Source organism: Perissodus microlepis, chromosome 7, assembly GCF_051167445.1.
Source record: "Perissodus microlepis isolate ML-2025 ecotype Zambia chromosome 7, ASM5116744v1, whole genome shotgun sequence".
NCBI lineage: Eukaryota > Metazoa > Chordata > Actinopteri > Cichliformes > Cichlidae > Perissodus > Perissodus microlepis.
Genome location: NC_140467.1, coordinates 46817413 through 46842288, shown reverse-complemented (window position 1 = coordinate 46842288; position 24876 = coordinate 46817413). Strand labels below are relative to the sequence as shown.

Sequence of the window (24876 nt, the reverse complement as noted above, 5' to 3'; positions counted from 1 at the left end):
TTCTACTACGTGAAATATCCTGTTGCCTAACACACTCACTGTATAGTAGTTTTTCCTCCTTTACAGAAGATTTCATGACTATGGCCTTGTCTTGTCATCTGGTGTCTGATGGTTTTTAAAGATGACTTTGTTGCTTCTGTTGATGTATAACATGGCTGTGAATGGCATTTCAACACGTTTTCTGCTGTTTTCCCCCCCTTCTCTAATGTCACCTCATCCTGATGAAGGCCAGAGATAACATCCAAATATCCATGGTAAATAACAAACTCCCTACATCAAAGAATGCACTGCAATTGGACTTCTTCGACTAAAGAGTGTAAATGAAAGAAGATTTTTTGGACACATGTGGTTCAGTGCTTCTGCCATATTTGAAGATATTTAAAATCAAGAGAAAAGAGACTGTGTAATGCAAAGAGAGGAGCAGAAAATGCCAATCAAATGAAACATCCAGAATATGTGGATATTGCAGTAATCACAGACTGTATATAAAAGATGGAAGTAACTTCTGGGTCTGAGAAGTGAAGCCAGTGCAGAAATGACCCTACTCTTCTCTTGATCTATGATGTATATGTTTATTTAAAAGAGATAATGCATATAAATTACCACAAGCACTTAAATTCATCATGTTAATATGCCAGATTTAGCCACATGGGCTAATTTTATGTGTAGCTCGTGCCAGGTTGAATGAATCAACAAAACAAGGATTGTGAGCATAATTAAACAGACACAAAAACATGTAAAATAAAACACATACCAATCTAATATATAATATAAAACTAATATTATTCTTAACTAAAAGTAGCACAGTGCTATTCAGTAAATACTGTACTGACTTTATGGTAACTGTCAGGAGTTTAAAGTCTTTTTAGTACATCAACATGTTATTTTTGTAAATGATGGTTGAAATTAAAGTAAGATAGATGATAAAGTGGGTGCTTTATTGTGCAATAACCTAGTGACTAACTCGTTGGTACTATAAGAGTACACAGTGTCCTGGTTTATTAGTCATTTTCACTCCATGCTTTTCATTTTGTAAATCAAAATGCAGCAGACTTCAAAACAGATATCCACCAACTAATGGGTCACATCAGGGTGGTTATGTCCATCTTTTGTATACAGACCGTGTGCTGTTTTCAGTGGAGCTCAAAGTAACTGTCACATATAAGCAGTCATTGTCAAACTGCACATGCTTCACTCTGCACATAGACCAAAACTCGTATGTCACAGGAAACCTAATCTATTCATTAAAAAAAAAATCGTAATAGAATACAAGGTTTTAATATTTACTGTAAGAATTTGTTTTGAAGAGAGCTCCTTAGCTACTTCCACAGCTCCACAGCGTTAACATCTACAAACAGTTGGTTTGTCCTGCTGTGGCCGCTCAGTGCTGACCCATAACAGTCCCCTCAGGGTTACACCAGAGAGGTTCCTTGGTGGTCGTGTCACCCACACTGACAAAGATGGGCAGGATTACGATGTCGGAGTCTGGGGAATGAGTGAATGAGTAGTTAGATGGGCTGACTCGATGCTAGTCAGCGTATTCTTGACCTAGTAGACGAGATGACAAGTCCCATGAGGGAGGGTGTGGGGGGAGAGCACTGCTGCCAGTTGTTTTCTTATCTCACTATCCTGTCAGGTATTTAGTCCTGATTATAAAGAATGACCTATTTTGAGACATTTTTTGTATATAAATGGCAGACAATGAACGTATAATGCATTTTATGGAAGTAATACACTACTGCTTAATTTTTATTTAAATTTAATTCATAATCAACATGTGCCGAACTTTTAGACCCGGCATGCTGTTTGTTTTTTTCCTTCCATTTGCACATTTGAAAGATGCATATTTATAACGTGATCTTGTAAAATCTTGAGCTGCTTTCTGTAGGTATTGCACTTGGGAGTAATGCTAGGCCGTTAGCTGAAATGTTACTAAACTGGAATTGTGTTCTCTCTCTCTCTCTCTCTCCTCTTTAGCCTCCACCTCAGATCTACGACAAGCAGCTGGATGAAAGAGAACACTCCATTGATGAATGGAAAGGTGAGTGCTGCTCATCCGGGCTAAAAATAAAAACTCAACAAAGCACACATATGGTAGAACGATAAAAAGCTGTATATTATATGTGCAGTAATGTACTCGATTGAATAATTTTTTAGTGTTATCATGCATTCGAATGATCTTGTTTTTTAGTAGTTAACGGTAATATGAACACTGTCTGCAAAGATGGGTGCATATTGCACATATTTTTGTCACTTAGTGTGTTCTACTACCTTTTTTCGCACCCCTTGCAGAACTTATCTACAAAGAGGTGATGAACTTTGAGGAGAGAACGAAGAATGGCGTTGTGAAGGGACAACCTTCACCTTCAGGTACTCTCAGTGCATAAGCCTAACCGCTCTGTAAGTGAATTTAATATAACCTTACTGGAGTTATCCCTTGTAATTAGAAAAACCCATTGTGCTGTTGACCACATGTCTCTGTCCCTTGCATCTCAAGTTAAATGTTGTTCAGTTCAGTGATGTCACTTTGTGCCTGATGATTTGTAAAGATTGCTATTCTGTGATTGCTAAAATTGCTTCGTAGTACAGGATAATTCAAATGCCTTCATGATTGTATGTTTATATGTATTACATTACTGTGTCTTAAGCTTTGGGTTTTGAGGGGTCTGTCTCAGGAAATGTCAGTCTTAGACTTGGCTATAAATGCCCTCAGAGGACAAAAACTGCTATTCTTATGATGTGCCACAGGATGGCAGTATAGAGTTACTTTGAGCATACTAACCAGCCCAGTCAGCATTTGCCGAGATCCATCTAAAAAAAAAAAAAAAAAAAAGCAGCACTGCTTGTTTGAAACCACAACCACACTGCATGAAAACAGTAAGAAGACTGAAAACACAAGGAGAAGAAATTAAACAGAAACAGATGGCTCAGATCAGAGAACACCTTTCTGGGTGTCCTCTTTCAGTCTATTGTACAAAAGCGAGTGGGATTTTCCCTCTTAGAAAACTTATAAATCATCTCTCACCATAAGCCGGGCAACAAATATCCTTAGTGCCAAATATAGTTAAATAACATGGTGCTCGTTTTTGCTCTGTCTCTCTCGGCCGTCTCTAGAAAATTCACGAGCTTCATCTTTCTTCTTCTTTCTATCTACTTGTAATTAAGCAGATGGGCCGCTGTATAGCATCTGACGCAGTGCAGGAGCTGCAGACGACAGTGTCTCATTGCAGCATGAGGAGAAGACCTGCAATCACACACAGTCAGACCCACTTTGTGTGTTTAGATTATGATATTTTTAATGACGTTAACAGAAGATTTTTCAGCCCAGTGCTGCAGTATTTATTTGCATGACACCGTGCATTATCTCATTATCTCCAAGAATATGAAGAAATGAGCAACAGTTTAGTGAGTGTGGAAGATATGTGTGATGTGATTCAGACTTTTTTAGGAGTCATAATCACATATTACTGCTTTTGCCACAGTTTCTGTAAAGGTTAATAATATGAGGTAATGACTTAAACTCCCATCTTATATATCGCTGTGTAACTAGTGTGGATTATTGCACGGTACAGTACTTTATGCTGTGCTCCTCTCACACATGAAGCTTTAACTGTCACTTCTGATTAGTTACCCTATAAAACCAATGCGCGCTATTAATCTTGCTTTATTTAAACAGTTACTCCCAACAGGAAACAGACAAAACTAGCAGACTCACAGCGTGCAAGTCCTCTGCACAAATTACTGCATTTGGTCTGTTTCCTGAATCTGCTTTAAAGTCTTTTTTTTAAAGGCTGACAAAGCAGGAACCAACTTCATAGAGGTATAAATTGGTCACTGCGTGCTAATAGACAGAGCATGTACTCACACACACAGTTCCAATTAGGCTTCTGAGGATGTTGGAAACAATGTAATTTTTTTAATGCATAATATCATTATGTATATTATTTATTAGATCATTGATGTTCAAAAGCAGCAGATTGCTTTTGGGGAAGTACCCCAAGTTCCCTAATGTGCATACCTCTGACTTTAAAACAAGGTGATTATAAGATTATTAATATTAGATTATTAGTCTACCCTGTAACCAGCTATATAAAACAAGGACCTGGCCACCATCTCTTCACCCACCAGGTTTTGGATCATGGGTCTTGAAGTTTCAGCATTACTGTGTCCAGATGAATACTCTAGTTATGGATGGATACCCCACCTCATACCCCTAGAATCTATCCATAGAGGGAAAAATCTCTTTTGTAATGGGCTGTAAATATGCTTTATAACATTGGGCATCTATGGGGACTAACTCACTTTGGGAGCCAGGTTAAAGGAATTGGCACTTTTGTGTTGGCTTTATTTTTCAGCTCCAGAGGTTGCCATTTGTTACACACACAGACACACAGACACACAGACCTGTATGAAGGCATAAATCATTTTAAGGTATATAATTAAAAGGAAATCATTAAATAGCAGCATGTTGGCATATAAATGACAACAACAAGCCACGCTTATGAACTGCTGAAACACTGAAAGCCTTTAATGATATTTCCTGTGGACCCCCCGGACCCAAAGCTTAATTATTTTTGTTTCATTACAGATGCACTGTGATTGTGATGCCCCACAGATGTTGTAAATGTTGTTGACATCTCTATCTCATGGAACAGCTAATCATGAATCAGCATTTATCTCACCTGTGTGTGCACTTGTATATCTCTTGTGACTGTTTCTCTGCTCGCGTCTTGGCCAGGACTCTTTTACGTTGTAACCCCCCGCTGCTGTTGATTCCCTTAGCACAGGTGCAGCCGTGAACAGCAGCGAGAGCCTCCCTCCCTCCTCCTCAATCAACGACATCTCCTCCATGTCCACCGACCAGACCCTGGCCTCAGACACTGACAGCAGCCTGGAGACCTCTGCAGGACCCTTGGGGTGTTGCAGGTGACTAGCCGCCTGCCTGCGCAACCCCATGTTCTTCCGAAGGTGAAGAACCCAACAAAAACGACCGCCGGAAAATACGAAGGCAAAAGAAAAAGACAAAAAAAAAAGAGTAAAGATCAAAATTAATATATTAAGAACAAAAATATGAGATATAGGAATCTGAATTTATGAAATCTAAAGCCTGTGCATTGTCACTGAAAAACAGCAGCGGTATTCAAGTAAATGAGCTCAGATATATGTTAATGATCCTCTAGTTGCTTTGCTTATATTACCCCTCATATTCTTGTATATGGCATCAGATCAAAATGACCAAGCGCTTAGACTTGCATCTCCTGTAAAGTGCATATTGGCTGGCAGCTGGTCTCCCAATTCCTTACAGACAAAAAAAAAAGCAACCAAAAGAAAAGCATTTATGCTCCGATCATTGTGGCAAGGTGGGCTGCCATTTTTGCTCATCACTACTGCTAAATGGGGACTTTCCTCTCTTTCCTCCCCCAGCCCCTCTCCCCTATTCAGCTCTTATTTAATTACACTGCTGTATTTTAACATCTAGGCTTTGTGTGAGACACCGCCACCTGACCCCCCCCCCAAAAAAAAAAAGGCTTCCTGATGTGTTTTCATGTGGTAACTCTGCAGGGACACGTTCCTGCTGTTACCAGGAGTGACCCCCCCACCCCCCCTTCCCCCTACCGTGGTAATTTGTAAATATTGTAATTCTGTACAGCTGAAGGGCACACAGAGTGGGACTGACGGCCAGTAAACTGGGATTTTTTTCCTTCTATTTTTCCGACTAGCACACCTTGCCACATCACCGCTTTCCACCTCAGTTGCCCCTGCCTATTGCTGTAGTCCTGCATGATTAGATTTAAACAATGCTAATCTCACTGTATGCTAACGAGTCTATATAGAGACTTTTGTTTATATACAATGTAAACTAACTGGGCACAGTAGGACGTGTGAGTGTGTGTGTGTGTTGGTGGACCACAGGCAAGCCAATAAGACACTGATAAAAGTGGGGGCTGTTTAGGACGTAAAGGGCCAGTACACACAGAAATAAGTTATTCTGATTGTGCTCAGACTTCACGAGACAGCCTTCAAGAAGTCTAATTTGTGTGTAATGTCCCTTTTTATTTCCCCTGGCAGTGTATGATCGGTCCTTTAACCACAGCCCTGCATGTCATTGTTTATCATTAACCCCTCACAGGCACAGGAGTTGGATCGGTTTCACTGTGGAATAACCACAAAGAACCTTTTCCCCTTTTTGTTTGACTCTTTAAAACATAGCAGAAGTGATACAGTGCTGAGTTTTTAAGACAGGTGATGAGTGTTAACCTTGTAGCTATGGCTCGTCTTCTCATCTGCTTGATATCACCGCACACGACACAAAAATGTCGCAACACGAGAAAGCACCCATTGAACGATTTCATAGGCGAAAGATTCTTTCATTTATTGATTTATATATTTTTGATAGATGGAATCTGAACATGGCAAGTGCCTTTTGGAATGAAGCATTGCAGGTGCAGAAATGATATATTTTTGTTTCCCTCTGTTTTTTCTTGTTCTGCCTTAAAACTGTCTGAGCCCCAGAGCTTAACTGTTTTCCTCGGTGTTTACATTAAAAAAAAAAAACATCCCACAAATTTTTCTTTTTACATTTTAATTTGACCTCTTTGTTTTTGTTTTTTTTAATTTCTCCTACAAATTAGCTATATCTTCTCTAGCTGGGGTGCAACGCTCAAATATTCACATGCAAAATGCATTTGCACTTTGCAAAGGCTTGGCAGCTGTACTGCTCTCATCTCAAGTCACATCTCACATTTATCTGTGCAAACTCAGTGTTCTTAAATGAAACAAGAATATAAAACAGTTTTTGGCAGACTGAAATAAACTGAGCTCCACTATGGCAGAGTTTATTTCACCCACTGCATGGGCAAGTTAGGGTAATTTGGCATTGTAAGACCTTGGAGCTGGATTTATATGGACAAAACATACATAATTCCCTACTTTAGGCATATTTTGTTTCAAAAGGTGTTTTGCGATGATCCGGTAAATGACAGCAATTAGGTCAGATGAAGAACACGAATGCTCACACTGACTTATGGGAGCCTCCGCATGTATGAAATAGATTCAGTCGCTGCCATGACTTTAAGGAGATGTGGAGACATCGTTGCCACATATTTATTTCAGTGACAGTACAAGTCTGTAACCTTCAGTTCAGCTGCTGCTGCACAATGACTCTTTTTTGGAGTTGTTTTGTGTACAATCTCTCACAGTCCTCCACGTTATGGAGATAACTTCAAAAAGCTACTTTGTTAACACTCTTACTCCCTGTGGCTTGTGTATAGTGAACCACACACAGACTAACAGACTAACCTTCGCAGAGCTCAGAGGGTAACTGAGGTTGGCGTCTCCAGAATAAGCTATGGCTAGCTTGGCTTTTTGTTCAGGGTCTGGCCAGGGCAATCTTTTAAAACAGGGTGCAACTTTGATGAAATCCTTTGTGTTTAAAAAAAATGTTTTGATGAATTTCTCACAAAAGGGGCGCAGAGTCGACCTCTACACCACAAACACACAAGGTACTGTTGCAGTTTTTTCTACAGGGCATTTTTAACCATCCGAACACACTCTTCTTTCTGTATCTTTATACGTTCTGGTCACGGAGAACAAACACTAACATTGCTAATGGTTTTTTTTCCCACTTTTTCTGAATGTGAACTGTTTGATCTTTTTATAAGACATCCCTCCAGACAATTCTGTTGTGATAAAAGGAGCTTTAGTTCGGGTAAATAAAGAAGGAGATTGAGCTGGATTGTCAGCAGTGAATGTAAAAATGAACGGTTTAACAATCACGCACATCATTGATGCTCTGCTCATCAGTGTGTGTGTGTGTGAGAGAGAGAGAGAGATTAAATCATCCAGCATTCAACACAAGCTGCAAGTCTGAGTTGAAAGGTGTGATGTGACGTCTGGAGAAATGATTTTGCAACACGTCTTCATTTTTTTTTTTAGAATTTTAATACGAGATCATGACTTTTGTGCAATTATTTTGAAGAATGTCAATGGCGAGTAAGCACAGTTGTGTGTTTAGTAGTAGCTCATGTGTGTATTCATGTTCTGTCACTTTGAATTGAATTAGAAAACCACTGTCATTCCAGCTTCTAATTTTTGGGAGGGGGTCTTAAAATGACCTCCTATGGATTCATACACTATGAAAAATGATTACATGTCACACGTTGTACACAGCTGTGCCAACTTAAAAAAAACAATCTTTGGATCTCCAGCTTGGCAATTTTCACCTTTTTCTTTTAACTTCTATTGTAAATAATAAAAGTTCAACAATGCAATAAACACTTTATTGCACTCAGACAGGGAGGCAAGCTACTGCAAGGGGTCGGATGCTAAAATGTTTAGAGTCTTAAATGTGGAACTCTACAATGACGAAACCCTGTAAAGCTCATCTGAGTCAGGTGATGTTGTTATTCAGTTCTTTTCTGATTCCTTCTCTCTTGTTTCTTTTACTCCGTGCTGTTTTAATGAATCATTCCTTTGACATTGTCAGGTTTAAAACAAAAAAAATTCAAAAAGAAACAAACAAAAAAAAAGAAATGGTATTGTTTCAGGCTGATCTCGAAGCTTCAGGCTATAGCGTTTCAAGTAAAGTCAAAAACAAATGCAAAAGAAAAAGAAAAAAACTTACTGAAAGCTGTTACTGTAAACACATTTTAAAGGAACTGTGTATGTAAAAAATATGTATTATGTATGTGGTTGAAAATAAACAAAACCTTTGACCTTGGGCGTTCGTGGACCTTTTCTTTTTACCTGGAGACTAATTTAAATGCACTGCAGATTTGTTTCAGGCCTTGCTGTCGATAGGAACCATTTATCCAATCTGTCACTGTGACTCCTACACAGAATCTAATGTGCTTTCAGGCACTTTCAGGTGGATACACAATCTTAAAGCAGAGCCATTAACTAGTTCTCTGACAGAGAAAAATAATGTAGCGTGAGAGTGCAGCATGAGAACAAGTGCACTGACCTTTCTCAGTAATTTCAGGTTGATAGAGTATACCAATGAAATGAAACGCACTCGATAGCCACTTTATTAGGTCTACCTGTTTAATAATGCAAATCACTGATCAGCCAGTCAGTGGGGCAGGATGTCAGTGCATTTAGGCATGTAGATATGTTTTACATTACTACCTTAAATTTAAACTATGCATCAGAATGGGGGTGAAGGTTGAGTTAAAGTGATTGAAAATGTGGCTTTGTTGTTGGTGCCAAACCACGTTGCAAAACCATTTTTAGAGTTTACAGAGAATGAAATTGAACAAGGGGACACTGGAAAATGTTGCCTCCTCTAATGAATCTTACTTTTTGCTGCGATATGCAGATCATAGGGTCACAATTTAGGATAAGCAACATGAAAGCATAGATGCATCCTGCCTTGTGTTGATGGTTCAGGCTGCTGCTGGTGGTGTAAAAGACCTGAGCGTTGTTTAAACACCACCTGACTATTGTTGCTGACCCTGTCCATTCCTTGGACCAAAGTGCGTGTTTCTTGAAAAAGAGTGCACTGTACAAATGGCCAGATCTCAATCAGAACGAGGAGCCAACAAATATGCAACAACTGTGTGATGTTATCATGTCAACATCGACCAAAATCTCAGAAATGTTTCTAGAAATTATTCGATGCCACAAAGAATTAAAGCAGTTCTGAAATCAAAAAAAGTAAAAGGTGTGTAGTGAGTGCAGATATAATTTCTAACCTAGCCGTGCCTTTTGTGGTAAGACAGTAGGCAGCATCACTGGGCATGACTACTTTTGGCAATTTAATTTTTTTTTGCATCAGCTAATACTAATACTGATTTCTCATGTACTTTGTTAGCAGCAGAAGAGATCAGACACTTGAGATTAGCAGCACAGGAGGCCTCAAGGATGTGGTTTTTTCGTTTTAGTAATAAGTCTGTTCTTTATTTGGACAATTTTTTTTTTTTTTAAATGCAGAAATCTTTACAATTCTCGTTTTTTAAAAGTGAATATTTTCCACTTTTCTCCAAGTTAAATGACTCAAAATAGTTTTTCCCTCTAAACAAAAATAACAACAAATAAAAACAGCCCTGACTGTCCGCCCACTAATTGTGTTAACGTGAGGCCAATCAGATGTTCTGCCTCGTCTTCAAACATTAGTCGGACATTTGAAAAGGAAAAATGACAACAGAGACTTGCATTAAAATCCATCTTTATTCATATTAAGTCATTTTTAAAGTTCCTTTGTGTATCAAGTATTGTCATGAAAACATTCCACTATCCCCGTCCACTCTGTCTGGCCCTCCATCCATAATCCGCCCTTTTGTGTGGAATTCACAGAACGAGGTGACACTGTCAGCTTGGCTTAAGCCCATTATTTCCCGGTGAAGGCTGTGAAATGAGAAGCGCAGGCTCCCCTCTCCCTCCCTCCCTCCTTCACTTGTTCAGGCACTTTTTTCTTCTTCTTTTTGACTCCATATGCACATTCCAGATGTCCTGCAATGACCAGCAGCAGGTTTAAAAAGAAGCCGAGCAGCAGGTCCGCGCACACGTGTACGCACCAACTCCTCTCTGACGCAGGTCCATTCCTGGTCTGATCTATCAGAGGTGTCCCGTTTTGTAATCATTCACAAATCCACATCATGTGCAGACATTTGGTTTCGGGCTACATAAATACACTTCATCCATATACAGTCACTTTACAAACATTCAGTTAGTGTATGCCGACCCTTGTAGACTCATGCAACCCATCATGCACATACCACTTATTACTGAATTTTGCTGCCAGGCTGATAATGTCATCAAATTAGAGGCTTTAAAATCCCAATTATTTCACAGTTATGACCCACAAACGTGTGCTGGCCTAGAAAATCAGCAAATTGTATCTTTAAAAGCGGCATCCCATACAGTTTCTTATCTGAAATTCTGAATTCAAGACTTAAAAGATTTATGCCAATAACCCACTGTGCAACACCTTGAACTGTACTCTACCAAACTACAAATCATTCTTCAGTATCAACTCAAATCATGCCATATCCATCTGAATATCAGTAAACCACAATGCAAACTATCTAATCTAGTCACGTCTGCATTTATCTATACAATATTTACAGTACAGGCTCTTTTTCTTTTGGTCATGGGTAAATATAACAGCACAGAAGCACAGGCACACGCATCGACACATAGACCGACAGAACATCCAGTACCAACTTGCAGAGACTAAACAAACATTTAAGTGCAAAAGAAAAAGAAAAATAACTGATAGAAAATAGCACACTTTTATAGCTTTGCTTAAATATCATAAAAACAATGAAGTGTCAGTTTTACTTCTCTTTACAACATATGACATCTTTGACATGAGCAGATGCAGAATTATATTGAACACCAAGGTGTTTTTTGGTTAGATGGTAAAAATGAATAAAAAGGAGGAGTTTGGTGTGGTCTTTTCTGCATTTTCAGGTCCAAGGTTGGTGTTGGTATTGTTCTTTTTTTAAATTTTTTTTTAACATTTTGTCTTCCCTTCTATCTCGGAGCTAACATAAAATGGTAGTACCATATGTCCTCATAGGCTGTTGTGTACTGTCCCTTTGCTCCATTTCCCAGCCAGACAACTGAACAAACCCCAACCACTTCTGGGAGACTGGAGTGTGTCCATGAGCGTCTGTTTAAATAAGGCTATATACAGATAATGTCACTCTGGCATCACTCCAGGTGATGTTTACATTTATAAAGGCGGCTTACATCAGCCCTATATCTCCTATTTCTTAAATTAAAACGTGCCGTTACCCTTTGCAGTGTGTTTTCCCTCCTTCGATCAGCAGCCAAATCTTGTTTAGAGTCTCTCTAAAGTTCACATCATTATAATAACCCAGTTCCTGTCTTGGCTGCCATCTTTTTTCAGCCTTCCTTCACTGTATCCAGATGGTGTTGTTTCGCTCTGGTCGGCGGGGATCGGTGGCTGCGGCGTTGCCAGTTGCAGTGAGGTCACTAAATGTGGAGAAAAACTGTTCCATCTCTTTCTGTAGCATCTGGTTTCGCCGCTCGGCGTCATCCTTGGCACGCTCAGCGTTGCGCAGCTTGATCTCCGCCATGGTGTACTTCTTCCTCTCCTGGTCCAGCTCCTCGTGCAGGTTCACCATTTCAGTCTCCAGCTCCAAATTACGCTGCTCCAAACTGCAAATGAGGCATACACGGGATTAGGAAAAGATTAGCAGTGCCGTAGTGAACAGAGGATTTGCTCATCTCAGAGCACAAGGGCAAGTGTTAGCAGCTGCACATCTTTTTAATTTTCTTAATGACCTAATGAATTACATGCAACCACAATCTCTGGGGCTGTGGAAGTCTAGAGGCCCAAAAAAACAAAACAAAACAAAAAACAGGTCCTCAAATGGCAAACTGACACAGCTCCATAGTTTTCCATGTTAATATAGCCAACTTTAAGATGAACTATAGCTCAAAGAAAAAAACCCCAAAACAATTCTTTGGCACATTTCCTCTTTCTTGACGGCTATATGGGGGCATTTTTCTCAAACTTGATGTTCAAACAATCTGAAAGCTTAAAGTTACGGATTATTCAGGAAAGGGTTATTTTGAGTGACTTCTAGGTACCTTTTCTTCCTGTTCAGTGTTCAGGTTAGATTGGAGATATCAAACTGTCGCCTATGTGAAGTGCCACCAGTGAAACTCTTCTTTTTGTCAGTATAAACAACTACACATTTAATGCCTGCTACATTGTTACATTAAAAAAAAGGTGTAGTTTGAACCATATGTCTCAGTTTTGTTTTGCATTTGCAGCAGCAAATGAAAAAAATCTGTCAGCATGACTCGTAGTAGAACGAAATTATTGTATAAAACTACTTACTACTTTTTTCTTTTATTACTTTGGTACAGGATGAATGTAGCAAAAGCTGTAAAACTTAACAAAACACAATTTATGCCCACTTTGACATTTTCCAAAGCCATGCAGTGGGCTGAATTGGAGTCACTTGTCCCCCACTGGACCCCGAGCCTCATGCTTGACAACTTTACAAGCTTGTAGCTAAAGGAACAGAGTGAAAAAGACAGCTTCTGATTGGCTATTTGATCCTCACTGGAGAGTTTGCCCGTTTTGTTGCTTTCCCATAATACGACAAAGCCATGTGGTGGCCAAAGACTAAGGTAGCTGTTCAGACTTGTGTACACTCCTGCTCATTAATGGGAATGCCCATTAATAAGATTTTGATTGGTGGTTTCAGTTTTATTTCATCTGCAGCCATCAGCTTAGATGATCTGCCAAAAGGCCACTGTGACCTTTGGATAGTAATGAGCCAACAAAGGGCAGCTGGTGAAGCTGGCAGGAGGTTACAAGGGCTAATGAGATAATGATGGAATCAGGTGAGGGGCATAAAAAAAGAAAAGATGTGGGCAGACAGAGGAGGGTGCAGTCACTGCCAGTGAACTTGAACTCTGCATTTTAATGAAGTGGTGAGATGTTGATTTATAGAGTGGATCCTGATGCTCTAGAAAGGTTTATTCACTGGCTTCTTGTGAAATGGAGGGAATGGTGGACTTAGTAAAAAAGGAAAGAAGACACAGAGCTGAGTGGAGGATGTTATGTTTTATCACTCATGTACCGGTATGTTTCTGTCAACCTGACTAACGGATGAAGCCTGCTGCACTAAAAGAAAACAGTGGTCTCTTAGAGCCACCCATGCAAAACAACATTTTAAAGCAGGTTTATAGTTGGGACACATTTTTTCTGTTCACTGATGGCATAATACAGAACAAAGTAAGGCTTTGAAGAGCTGTAGCATCTGACTAATGTGTGCCAGCTTTTCATATCCACAGGAAGGAAAAATTCAAAATAGGGACTTGGTTTTTTTAAGTGCTAGATTAAGAGAGGTAGCCTGCACCTAACCTCATTTTAAGATTTGAAATTTCCTTTTTTTCTCTTTTGATGTGACTGATCTCTACTGGTCTAAACCTTTGAAGATGACAGTATGGTACACAAGAAAACCTCACTGGTTTACATGCCTGATCACCTGAGAAAAAGGATGGATAGTTTGCAAAAAAGGCCAAAGTGAAGATTAAGCGCTTGTATTGATTCAAGCCCTTCACACATGGAGCCGTACCTTTTTATCCTGGCCTCATACTCGGCCTTCTGCTTGTGCATTTCCTGCTTAAGACTGGCCACTAGACTGTGCAGAGCGCTGTGGTTGCCGGGTCCGTTACCAACAGGAAAACCGTCGCTGTTATCACTGCTGCTCGTGCCCCGACTGCTCCTCCCAACCTCTCCACTTCCTTCTCTGTCGCCATTTCTGCCCTCTCCTCCTTCGCCAGACTGGGGATGCACGCAGTCTTGTGCTGGTCCATCCAAGTCTTCATAGTGCCCTCCATAGAAGTCCTGCTCTGGGCAGGTGGTTGTGGAGGAGCGACACGAAGTGGAGTTGTCAGGGAGGGAGATTTCACAGGAAGAAGTGGACCAGGTGGCACTGTCCACACTCTGCTTGTCCTCGCAGCTGGTGTTCAGACACGTGTTGGCGATCTGGTTCTGCTGCTGCAGGTTGTGATGGTTTAGCTGCACGTTATCGTATGTGGACAGACGATTCTGATTGGTTGTCTGATCTCCGCCGTGGCAGTCACGAGCTTTGCTGTTCTCCCGTAACATTACACAGCCATTCGGCTGCCAGAGGCTGTTGCGGCTGTTCGGACTCCCTGTGACAGCGTCAGTCCCATGAATGCCCATGCGTACAACTCCAGTCCCATTCCCTGTAGCGCTGTTTCCACTCGTGACGCCGCTGGTGCCCATTTTTGTCCCCGAGCCTTTGAGTGTGCCACTGCGACGCACCGGTAAGCTGCCACCTCCACTCTGGCTCTTTTCCACAGTGGGATCTGAAGAGGGTGAGGAGCTGAAGGACCCATTGGTAACAATGCCACTGCCTTTACTAAAAGCTGGATTCTTTTTAACGGTCAGCGGTGGACTGCGGGTGACGTCGAAGCGTCCCATGACTCCATTGCGGGGACTTGCCGATCGTGGGGAGCCACTGTTGTCTGCGTGCTGACGGTGTGAAGGAGACTCGTTGGCTTCCCAAACACACTGCCGCACAACATGTGTGTTGTTGTTCTCAGCATTCTGAGACACTGTAGTGATGGCTGAGGTAGATGTAGTGGTTTGTCGCCGTGGCTGTTCAATATTGTTGTTGACGAGCTCAAGGGCAGTAGGGCTGTCTTCATCTCGGGGGAAAAGCACGTCGTGGTGACCAATCAAAACAGCCATGAGCTGCTGGACCAGAACAGTACCTAAAAAGAAACCAAACATCATCATCAGCTTTCTTTTAAAACCAACATTCATCTTATTTAAGATTTAAAACTAAATATTAAGAAAGTAAGACACGTATACCTGACATTCTTCAACACTCACCTTCCATAATTGCTACTGGATCCTCAATTTTTGGCCTCAAGATATTTGGCCCAAAGACTGTGGCCAAGTTTTGGACACTCATTTTATTCACCCCTGAATATGACTGGACTTCATCAAGAAACCTAGGGAAATGGAAAATATCAGCTTCTCATGGTTCAACAATGTAAAACTGTATCCAAAGTTAATTATCAGTACCTGCAGATGTATTTTAGGAGGTTGTAGTTCACTGGAGGTAGACTTTCCACAAGCCTTCTCAATTCCTTCATACCCTGCAGATAATAAACAGTTTTAAAGTAACAGTAACTCAGCAAAATAATCATTCATAGAAACTTTTGTAACAGATTGTCTGTAAAGTTGATCACAATGTGTATAATGAAACAATCACACCCAGGATCCAGTGGGAAATGAATCAGTGGAAAAGAGGGGGGTTTATGTAAATATATGCTCACTGGTCACTTCATTAGGTACACTTATTTAACAAACATCTGATCAATCAATTCTGTGGGAAGAAACTCGAAGCATTCAGGTGTTTAGATACTGTCAAGACTGTTTTGAGCTGACGGGAAAGCAACGGTAACTCAAATGACAACTTTTTACAAACAAGGAATGAAGACGAGCATCTCTGAATGCACAGTACAGTGAACGCTGAAGCAGATGGGCAACAGCAGCAGAAGTCACTGTGTGCCCCTCCTTAACTGAGAAAAGGAAACTGGGGCTACAATTTGCATGAACTCGCCAAAATTAGACAATAAGATATTGGAAAAATCTTGCCTAGTCTGCTGAATCTTGTTTTCTGCAGCAACTCTCACATGAAAAGGTCTGAATTTGGCAGGATGAAAGCATGGATCCATCCTGCCTTGTATCAGCTGTTCATGTTGCTGCTGATAGTTTAATGGCATAGGGAATATTTTCTTGACACATTTTGTATCACCCTTAGAAAAACCCAAGTATTCCAGCTTTATATTTAATGAAAATCCTTTTTGCTCTCGATTCAAAACTGTGACTAGAAAAAGCAAACCAGATATAAGAGGATTTATCATTATACCCATTTATAAACTATCTATATGGATGTGCCACTGAATCAGAAGTAGTCTCAGTTAGGTTACTGAGAATAAAGGATATGTGGAAACGCTCTGAGGCCTTTTCACATGAAAAAAAATAAATAATAGTGAACTCTTTTCCATCCATCTCCTTTCAACTTCAAAGTCCCAGGAGGGTTAAAAAGCGGGGAAACTCATCCACACTTTACCATATGTCTTCTCATACCCATCTGTAGCATATACACACACACACAGACAAAAACCACAAACTTAGGTTCAGAAATGCTGAAGAGGGGAAAGACACTGAGGGAGCAAAAGGCTAACCCCAGCCATGCTGCCGACCGTGCCTCATGGTGTGAGCGAAATCCTATTTAGATGTTAAAAGTCAAGACGGACTCAACAAAGTCATTGTGTGCGAAACACAGGGCTGAGCGTGGATGACTGGGCGGCAAAAGAGCAGATTAAAGGCCAAAGAATAAGACTTCTGTGAGGGCTTTTCAATACCAACTTTTATTGTTATAAAGGTTGAAACTTAAAAAAAAATCCCTATGGTGTATGAAAGCTAATTTGCCACTAGATGTGGGTACAAAAAAAGCAATCATCGCATGTTTCTTACCATTTCATCATCTTTGCCCAGGAGCTTGGCGCAGGACAGGAACTCATCGTACTTCTGGAAGGGGATGACAGGCTCGGGCAGCTCTCTGAGATACAGTTTCAGCAGAGAAGCTACTGTGTGCACATCTGTGTTACTGTTGAGAGAGACAAGACACCGGTAAAAAGTTAGGGCCATTTATCCTGAACCGCATGGAGACAAACAGCAATCACCATGAGGCCAACTCCAACTTTAGGTTTCACACTGTCGGAGAAAAATGTCAAGCTGTAGTAGTGTAGCTGTAGTGTATGCATACAACTGACATTACTGACCAACTACTGACTGCTAATGCAGGTGGTACCATCATTTTCCAGTTTTTATTTTCTCTGTTTCCAATCGGCACTTTCTGATTTATTTAATACGCCAGGACCAGCCTAAACGTCTGCCAAGAGGCCACTGCAGCCTCTGGAGCAGCTGGCGAGGCAGGCAGGAGGTTGCAAGGCAGGAGGTCACTAATGAGGGAATCTGCAAGATGAGGGACATCAAAATCAGACACAGGCAGGTACACGGGAGGCTGTAGTTTCTACCACAGCAACGCAGAAATAGGAGGGCAGAAATGTGCTACTGTGCAGAGGACGTGATGGACGCACTCGTCAGTGTGAATTTGAATTTCGGGAAGTGGTGAGATGTTGATTTATAGAGTCGATCCTGACAGTTTCATCCAGGTTTTATTTATGTTATTGGTTGGAGTGGCACAATGCTGTGAAAAAAGCGATCCATAGCTCGGCTCGGTATGTTTCATTACTCAAGTATGCTCTAGATGAAGGCTGCTGCATTAAACAATCAGTGCTTTGTCTCCTACAGCCACCTACACACAGCATAATATAACAGCAGGTGTATAATTGGGAAGTATGATTTTTCCTTTTTACTGTTGGCAAAATACTGAACAAAGAGATGCCTCGGAAAGTTTGTGTGGCTGGCTACCACGTCCCTGCCAAAGGAAAGAAAAGCACGAAATAAGGGTTTTTTTTCTCCTAGTCCATTAATCCAGGACATCACTGAGCTGAATTTACCGTGAAGAGTGTGATTCTCACAGTTTACTGATCTTTATTGGTCTGAAATAATTACCTGTGGAGATAACGGATATAAATGAGAGCTTGGCTGCCTTACAAGGCTTATCAAGTGGATAAGTAGTTAAGAAAATGGATGGACGGGCTTCAAGTGCTTTTGAAAAAGACCAGAGCAAACCAGTGATGGGAATAACGGCGTTACAAGTAACAATGTGATATATACCAGTTTTTAAATTGTGCTAATAGGCCACGTAAAACCAGAGTCATGATAAACAATATATGCGGTGTTTTTCCTGAATACTTTCGTCATGTTTACTGTCTAAGGACAGCGCAGCAAGCACTCTCTGCTTGAGCAAAAAAAAGGACAAAAACCCCCCACCCCTTTCGTGCTGGTGGAAAAATGCACCATGTCGACCAATCAAAAATGATATGGCACCAAGACATTTGATTGTTTAGAAAGAGGGGGAAGTTTTAGGAGTGACGGCGAGAGAGAGAAAGAGAGAGAGAGCGAGAGAGAAAGAGAGAGAGAGAGAGAGTTTTGAGATGTGAGAGATTTGTGACGTTTAGCGTGTTTGGAGTGTGTAGTTAATGTGTTGTGTTGTGTAGTTAATGTGTTGTCTTGTGTAGTTAGTGTGTAGTGTTGTGGATAGTTTTGTGTTGTGTGTCAGAACAATGAGGCGACTGCTGTCTCCAGGTAGAAACAGGAGTGATACACCTGCTGCTGTCAGACCTGCAGGTATCAGGCTGTGATGTTCTCCTTTATAGTGGACACAAATAATTGTTTTGGAGTGGCACAAATAATTTGTGCGGCATCTTATTGAATGCAGAACAGCTGATTGTTCTGTAAATAGTTTGAAATGGTTATTTTAAAAAGGGTAAAAGGTAAATGACTGCAAACAACTTTGTTTGCAAAACTTGTGCATAGGATTTTAAATTGACAATTTATATTTGCATTTAAAATTATAAAATATGATTCATTAAACATGTTTGTGGCTGTTACAGTAAAAAACCTTTTCTACTTGGAATTTATGTTTTTTGTCTGATTTAAGATCAATTGTGTTAATACAGTATGTCAAAATGAAAACATAACTGTAAATGCAGACATATGAGGTTGTGCTGAAAAGGATGAGACCAAACAAGGCAAAGTAAATCGTTTTTAAAGGTTAAATGTGGAGGGAAAATCAAAAGTAGTGAAAAATGGCCAATTATACCCTGGACCCCAGAGGGTTATTTTTTTTTTTTTTTTTAAAGTAACACAATAGTTACTTTTCAAGTAATTAATTACTTTTAGAATCTTGTAACTCAGTTACTAACTCAGTTACTTTTTCGAAAAAGTAACTAGTAACTATAATTAATTACTTTTTCAAAGTAACTTGCCCAACACTGGAGCAAACACAGTGATGTTGCCTTTTCACAGTCACAAAGCTTTACGGTGATCCAGTGAAAAGGCACCTTTCACTTCAACGTCCCAGCAAAATGCATAAAGCGAAAGCTAAAAGTCTGAAACCCATACTGATATTTAACATTTTACAATAACAAACACAACCTGCAATTCCAACTTCCAGATTTCTGTTGTTTTTATATATCCTCAAATGTTAGAGCACGCATTTGTCCATTTTGCAACATTGTTTTAACTTCCCAAAATCTGAGTTCAAGTCCAGACATACTTTCAGTTGTCAATCAATAAGTTGATTATCTTGGATATTTGTACCTTGTGTTGTGAAACTGGTGTCTACAGCACATATATATATATATATTTTTCTGGTTAGAGCCCTTCCAAGATCTGTAGAACCGATCTACGTTTAAATACAAACATTTGGACAAAGTGGCGGTTCTTGTTTTGTTTTAGATACCCTGTGCAGCATACATACTGAGGCTGCTGTTACTCAGGAACCAGATGGGGGCAGTTTACATTTACACAAGTTTAAGATACAGATTGCCATTAAGTTTGAGACAGTTTTGCTGTTGTACAATCAACTATTTTCAATACGCTAAATGGACGGCACTGGCTAACTTCCATCCATCCGTTACCGCTTATCTTCCATGACTCCATCGGTTAACATGAAATGCTTTAAAATAAGCTCATATTATACCTCGTACTGTCACTTGGCTACTCTGCAAACACATTTCTGATATTGTGACATCCCTACTTCTATGTTAAGTTTTCCTGCCCTACTTGGGATTTTTCAGAGGGCTCAAACCTTTAACTGGTGATTGTAAACCGGGAATGAATATTGTGACTGGTTGTCTGCCTCTGTGTTAACACTGTGCTGGACTGTCAATCTTGTCCAGGACACACCCCTTTTTCCCCTGACAAAGTCGTGCTATCTCACAAACTAACATATCATCAAAGTGTGCATCCACCTATATGTCCTGTTAAGTGCTTATCCAATGCAGGATAATGGGAGGTTGGCACCTGTACCAGCTGTCACTGGGTGAGAGGCAGGGTTGAATCGAAATCTTTTTTTCTGTGAGGCGGCAGTGCTAATCTCATCACCACTGTACTGCTCAGACTCTTATTTTTGTCTATTATTGCTCCGTAATGATGGTTAGGAGAAAACTGTTGCATTCTTGTTTTTTTTCATACTGGACAGAATAATTTGTCTTTGATTTAGCAGAAATTTGGTGGAATTCAGTAAGCTCCAAACAAGATGATGACTTTGGTCTGATGGGACACAGAAAAACTCATTTGTGCACAAAAATGTTCCTCTGAGCAGACACGTCAATGAACTGAGCGGTGCCGCTTTCTGTGCTCTCCACACACCCACTCAGTCCGGAGGTCTAATTCAGCAACAGAAAATACCTGTTAAGGAGGTCAAGGGGCATATAGGTCCTAAAAACTTATTATATAATACGTTAACTGCCTGCATTTGTTTAATATCTGTGTGGTTGTGCTCAAAAATGCAAAACCGGTTCAGTTTTGATTATTTGAAATCCGAATAATGTGTGGCAAAATGCAACACACAAATAACCAACAACAGAGTTGTGTTTTCTCTAATGTAATGAGGCGATATTCAAGCTGTTGTGTTCAGAGGGACAAAATGAAAACTGGCAAGTTAAACACCCATGTTTGATAACGATGACAGCTTCATCTCACAAGCTAACATTCCACCAGAATGACCTGAGACTGACCTCCAAGTGGTAACCATAAAACTGACAAATTGGACATTAGCCATGCAGAAGGAGACTGCCAAAGGAGGCCAAGTGCTAATATGAATTATGGCAGAATTTGGGAGACCTGCAGAACTCCCACAGTAAAGATGGCTGAACAATGAGGCTGTGTTTTAAATATAAGACATGAAAAGAGCTGAGGAAATTTGTTCTGATACATCATCGTGTGCAAGAGACATCTCACCAGGTCAGGTATGAATATGGTGCCTGTAACAGATTTTGGACAGATAGTGTGCAAATATGAGGATGACCTCTCCCTGCATGGAGGGGAGTTATCATACATTTTAACTATCATGGATTTACCACATTGGTCTTTGTGATAGCGCTGTTCAAGCAGCTTGATACTTATTCAGGTACTTATCTTCAGTTTAATAAATCATAACCACTAAAGTTTTTGCCAAGCTTCAATTATCACATTGCTCAGACTTAAGATACATATTAAATATTCCTAAATTAAATAATTATGTCTTTCATAATTGATACAGGTTTCGAGCAGCTGTATCACTCAAGTTTCTCTAAGCAGATACAACTGAACCCTGTACTAACCCGCCCACTTTTTTTGCATTTCAACTCCCCGAGCCGAACGTATCAAGTGGACATTAAAACGCACTGAGGAAATCTAAACCAGCCTGTACGGGCACATTTCTGCTTACCAATCAAAAGAGGGCTTCTCTCCACAGTCAAAAGCATCCTGCAGCTCTTTGACCAGGTTGGCCTGTCCTGGCAGCCTGAAAAGGCCCTCTTCCTGAAGACCCCTCTGCCGAATGAAATCCACGCACTGCTCTACCAGCATAGGGGCGAGCTTGTTCCCAAACCGGCGTTCATACCGCACGGTCTCTTCCAGCTTCTGACCAAAGATCCCTGAAACAGACACACACAAAAAGTTTACTAATGCTATAAAGGTGATAAATGTCAGTTCAGTTCCTTTTTATTTCAAACATGTACATTCACAATCATTACAAAATATCATTCCATTTTTTTGTTTGAAAAGGAGTAGGCAGAAGTATACACTTATACTCTATTTATGCTGTTTACATTTTGTTATGCAGCCAAGCTTATAATTTAATACAGTGTGTACAAGATATTTATTCATATATATATATATTTTTTTTATCTGGAGAAATCAATGCTGTTTATTATGTTGAACTCCCTGACATTCTCAAAGAATTGCAGAGGCCATTAGCATGCCATCTACAGCTCAAGTAACATCAAAGAGAGCAGTTAAATCAATTGAAAGGAATTTATGATAAGGTTTTCCTGACAATCCAAGCAAATAAATGTAAAATATTCTCTCTCGCACACACACACACACACACTTAGTCTGATGATCAAATCTCTAACTTCCTGAGCTTTTGTCCGAGGCAGACGCTGTAGAAAAAAAAACCAGCCTGATTTCCATTTACAGCCGTCTCATGTGGATGCAACACAAGAGGGGATTAAAGCTGCCTTCCTGAGAGATTTGGATCTGCATACTTTTCCAGTCTCCAGATACAGACAGAGGCTACTCACACACATACACACACACACACACACACACGTGGTACAACATGGTACAGTCAGACGCCGGAAACAGATTCAGCCTACCAGCATCCTCCTTAACACAGCAAGAAACGGCTTCAAATAGCCAGGGTCTGAAATAGACACTAAAAAACTGGAAGCTTAAGATTTTCAACAGGTGTATTGAGACTTTTCCCACAAACTGCTGCAAAGGCTTCAAAACATTTCTCATTAGAAGCGAATGTGATTACTCACCCCTCTTAAAAATGACGCAACTTTTAAGTTTCCAGAAAAAAGGCCTAGTAATAAATTTGTGATAAGAAAACATACCAGAGGTGCAAATTTTCAAGTGCCTGCACACAAGCATTTTCCCAAAACCAGCCCTAATCTTTGCAGAAATGACAGAGAACAAAACAAAAGCAGTGGAATAGACTGGATGCATCAGTTTGACAGCGGGTCAGCCAAACTGTTCTCATTTCCATCTCTCAGAAAACTGTCTTTGCTTGATGAGAAGAAGCTCCTCAGAAGTCTGGAGTCGCTCTGGGATTTTGCCACTTCAATCTTCACAGCAACCCCAATATGACAAAACAGTGAAATATCTGAAGCTGTGGGTCCACTTTTCCAAATATTAGACAGACCAGAGTAAAATACAGAAGAGCTCAGCTTCACTTTGGTAAAGAATGATTAATATCCGCGAGTATCGAAAAGAGAAGAAAAGGAAAAAAAAGTGAGTGAAAATGAGGTCATCCCTCCAGACGTTCTGGTCATGAGTCTAGGAATGTTTTCCTGGGTCACATGTAAGTGTGTGTGTGTGTGTGTGTGTGTGTGTGTGCGCGCACCAGCTTATGCAGAGTGTGAGCAAGTGTTTATATGAATATTTGGCGCTCTCAATAGTGCTGGATACGGGACAAACCACAAGACCAAAGCGTGCACATGAGTGACATCTCTGCAAAAAATCTTAGTATCTGCCAGTTGCACAGAATCTCTCTCTCTCTCTCTCTCTCTCTCTCACACACACAAGTATAAAAGTGATTTTAGTTCATGGACAACATACAACCTGTTTTATCAAATACAAACCAATAAGACATTTCATGATAATCCACATAAAAAAACCTCGAATTGCTTCTCTGACCTTTAGTGTAAAGGTAAAACATGCAAACGTGTAAAACATTTGCATTTAATGAACTGCCAATTTACAAAACTGACGAGGCCGGTCTGGATTGTCGTTAAGGAAATAATGTTTAGATTCAACAATACGCCTCCAGACAGAAACATGCTGACGCAGCTCTGTTTGTTTTACCATCGCTCGGTGTGCCGTGGCAGGACTTAGGTAATGCCTTCGTTATTAAGATGGTTTAAAACGTAACGACGATTCAGAGATTTGGTATGGATGAAATTAACAGGTAGGACAACTACTCTCGGAGTGTGATCTGTATGTATGATTAGAAGAATGAACATAATTTAAAATTTGCCACTTAATTAGACACAATATGGTTAAAAACATTTGTTCCCTCCTACTGATAGTCTATAAATACTACTTAAAGCTCAGAAGCATAATATAAAGGCAAATGGTGGCTGATCTCACATCCCGACTGACATTTAAAAACAAACTTTCTCCAGCTTTTATGGAGTTGAGATCAAAGGAAGTTTAGAAGAGGACACTGCAATCCAAAGCCAGAAGACAGATAAGCACCACACTGTTAAGTACATTTATCTGTGGGGTCACATTTAAAAGCAATTTTTTTTACTGTAAGTTATGACAGTTTTGGAAGCCACATTGAATCTGAAAGTGCACAAGTGTGCAGGAGGTGAGGAGCTGAATTAATAGATGAAAACTGTTACTATTACTGAAAGTCAGTGCGGCGCAGGGATCAGACAAAACTGGACAGAAATGGCACAGCAGTCTGGAATAGCTGACATTTACCACAGGGAACATGGCTTGGAAATGAGGCATTTTGAAAATATTAAAAGAAGCTCTTTTCAAATTCAAACACTTCCCCAAACTACGAAAAGACAACTGACATTTACCATGACACAGATCTCCAAAGATCCAGACGGAAAAGCCGCAGCTGCACATCTCACACTCTTTCCTGCTTAAGTGTTTGTTGCGGTTAATGCCACATCACAGCGAGTGGCATCACAGCATGACGGTAA

At 40.3% G+C, this 24876-nt stretch overlaps 2 protein-coding genes across 11 annotated transcripts in view; one reads left to right on the top strand and one right to left on the bottom strand.

Annotated features, from left to right (window-relative positions):
* The window catches only part of mapk10 (mitogen-activated protein kinase 10), a 41481-nt gene extending 32762 nt beyond the window's left edge, over window positions 1–8719 (top strand). For 2 of the 7 annotated variants that reach the window (XM_084935469.1, XM_084935468.1), the window contains exons 11-14: window positions 228–254; window positions 1978–2041; window positions 2293–2370; window positions 4788–8719. In XM_084935469.1, the coding sequence (XP_084791595.1) occupies window positions 228–254; window positions 1978–2041; window positions 2293–2370; window positions 4788–4930 (312 nt within the window). In that variant the 3' untranslated portion in view covers window positions 4931–8719. Of the gene's footprint in view, window positions 1–227; window positions 255–1977; window positions 2042–2292; window positions 2401–4782 lie in introns of all 7 variants that reach the window. The other 5 variants (XM_084935471.1, XM_084935470.1, XM_084935472.1 and 2 more) reach the window with 4 other exon arrangements.
* A 1429-nt stretch (window positions 8720–10148) lies between these two features.
* Window positions 10149–24876, bottom strand: part of arhgap24 (Rho GTPase activating protein 24) — a 76448-nt gene continuing 61720 nt past the window's right edge. For all 4 annotated transcript variants that reach the window (XM_084935463.1, XM_084935466.1, XM_084935464.1 and 1 more), the window contains 6 exons: window positions 21879–22086; window positions 17009–17141; window positions 15548–15621; window positions 15353–15474; window positions 14064–15231; window positions 10149–12126 (listed from right to left, as the gene is read on the bottom strand). In XM_084935463.1, the coding sequence (XP_084791589.1) occupies window positions 11862–12126; window positions 14064–15231; window positions 15353–15474; window positions 15548–15621; window positions 17009–17141; window positions 21879–22086 (1970 nt within the window). In that variant the 3' untranslated portion in view covers window positions 10149–11861. The remainder of the gene's footprint in view (window positions 12127–14063; window positions 15232–15352; window positions 15475–15547; window positions 15622–17008; window positions 17142–21878; window positions 22087–24876) is intronic.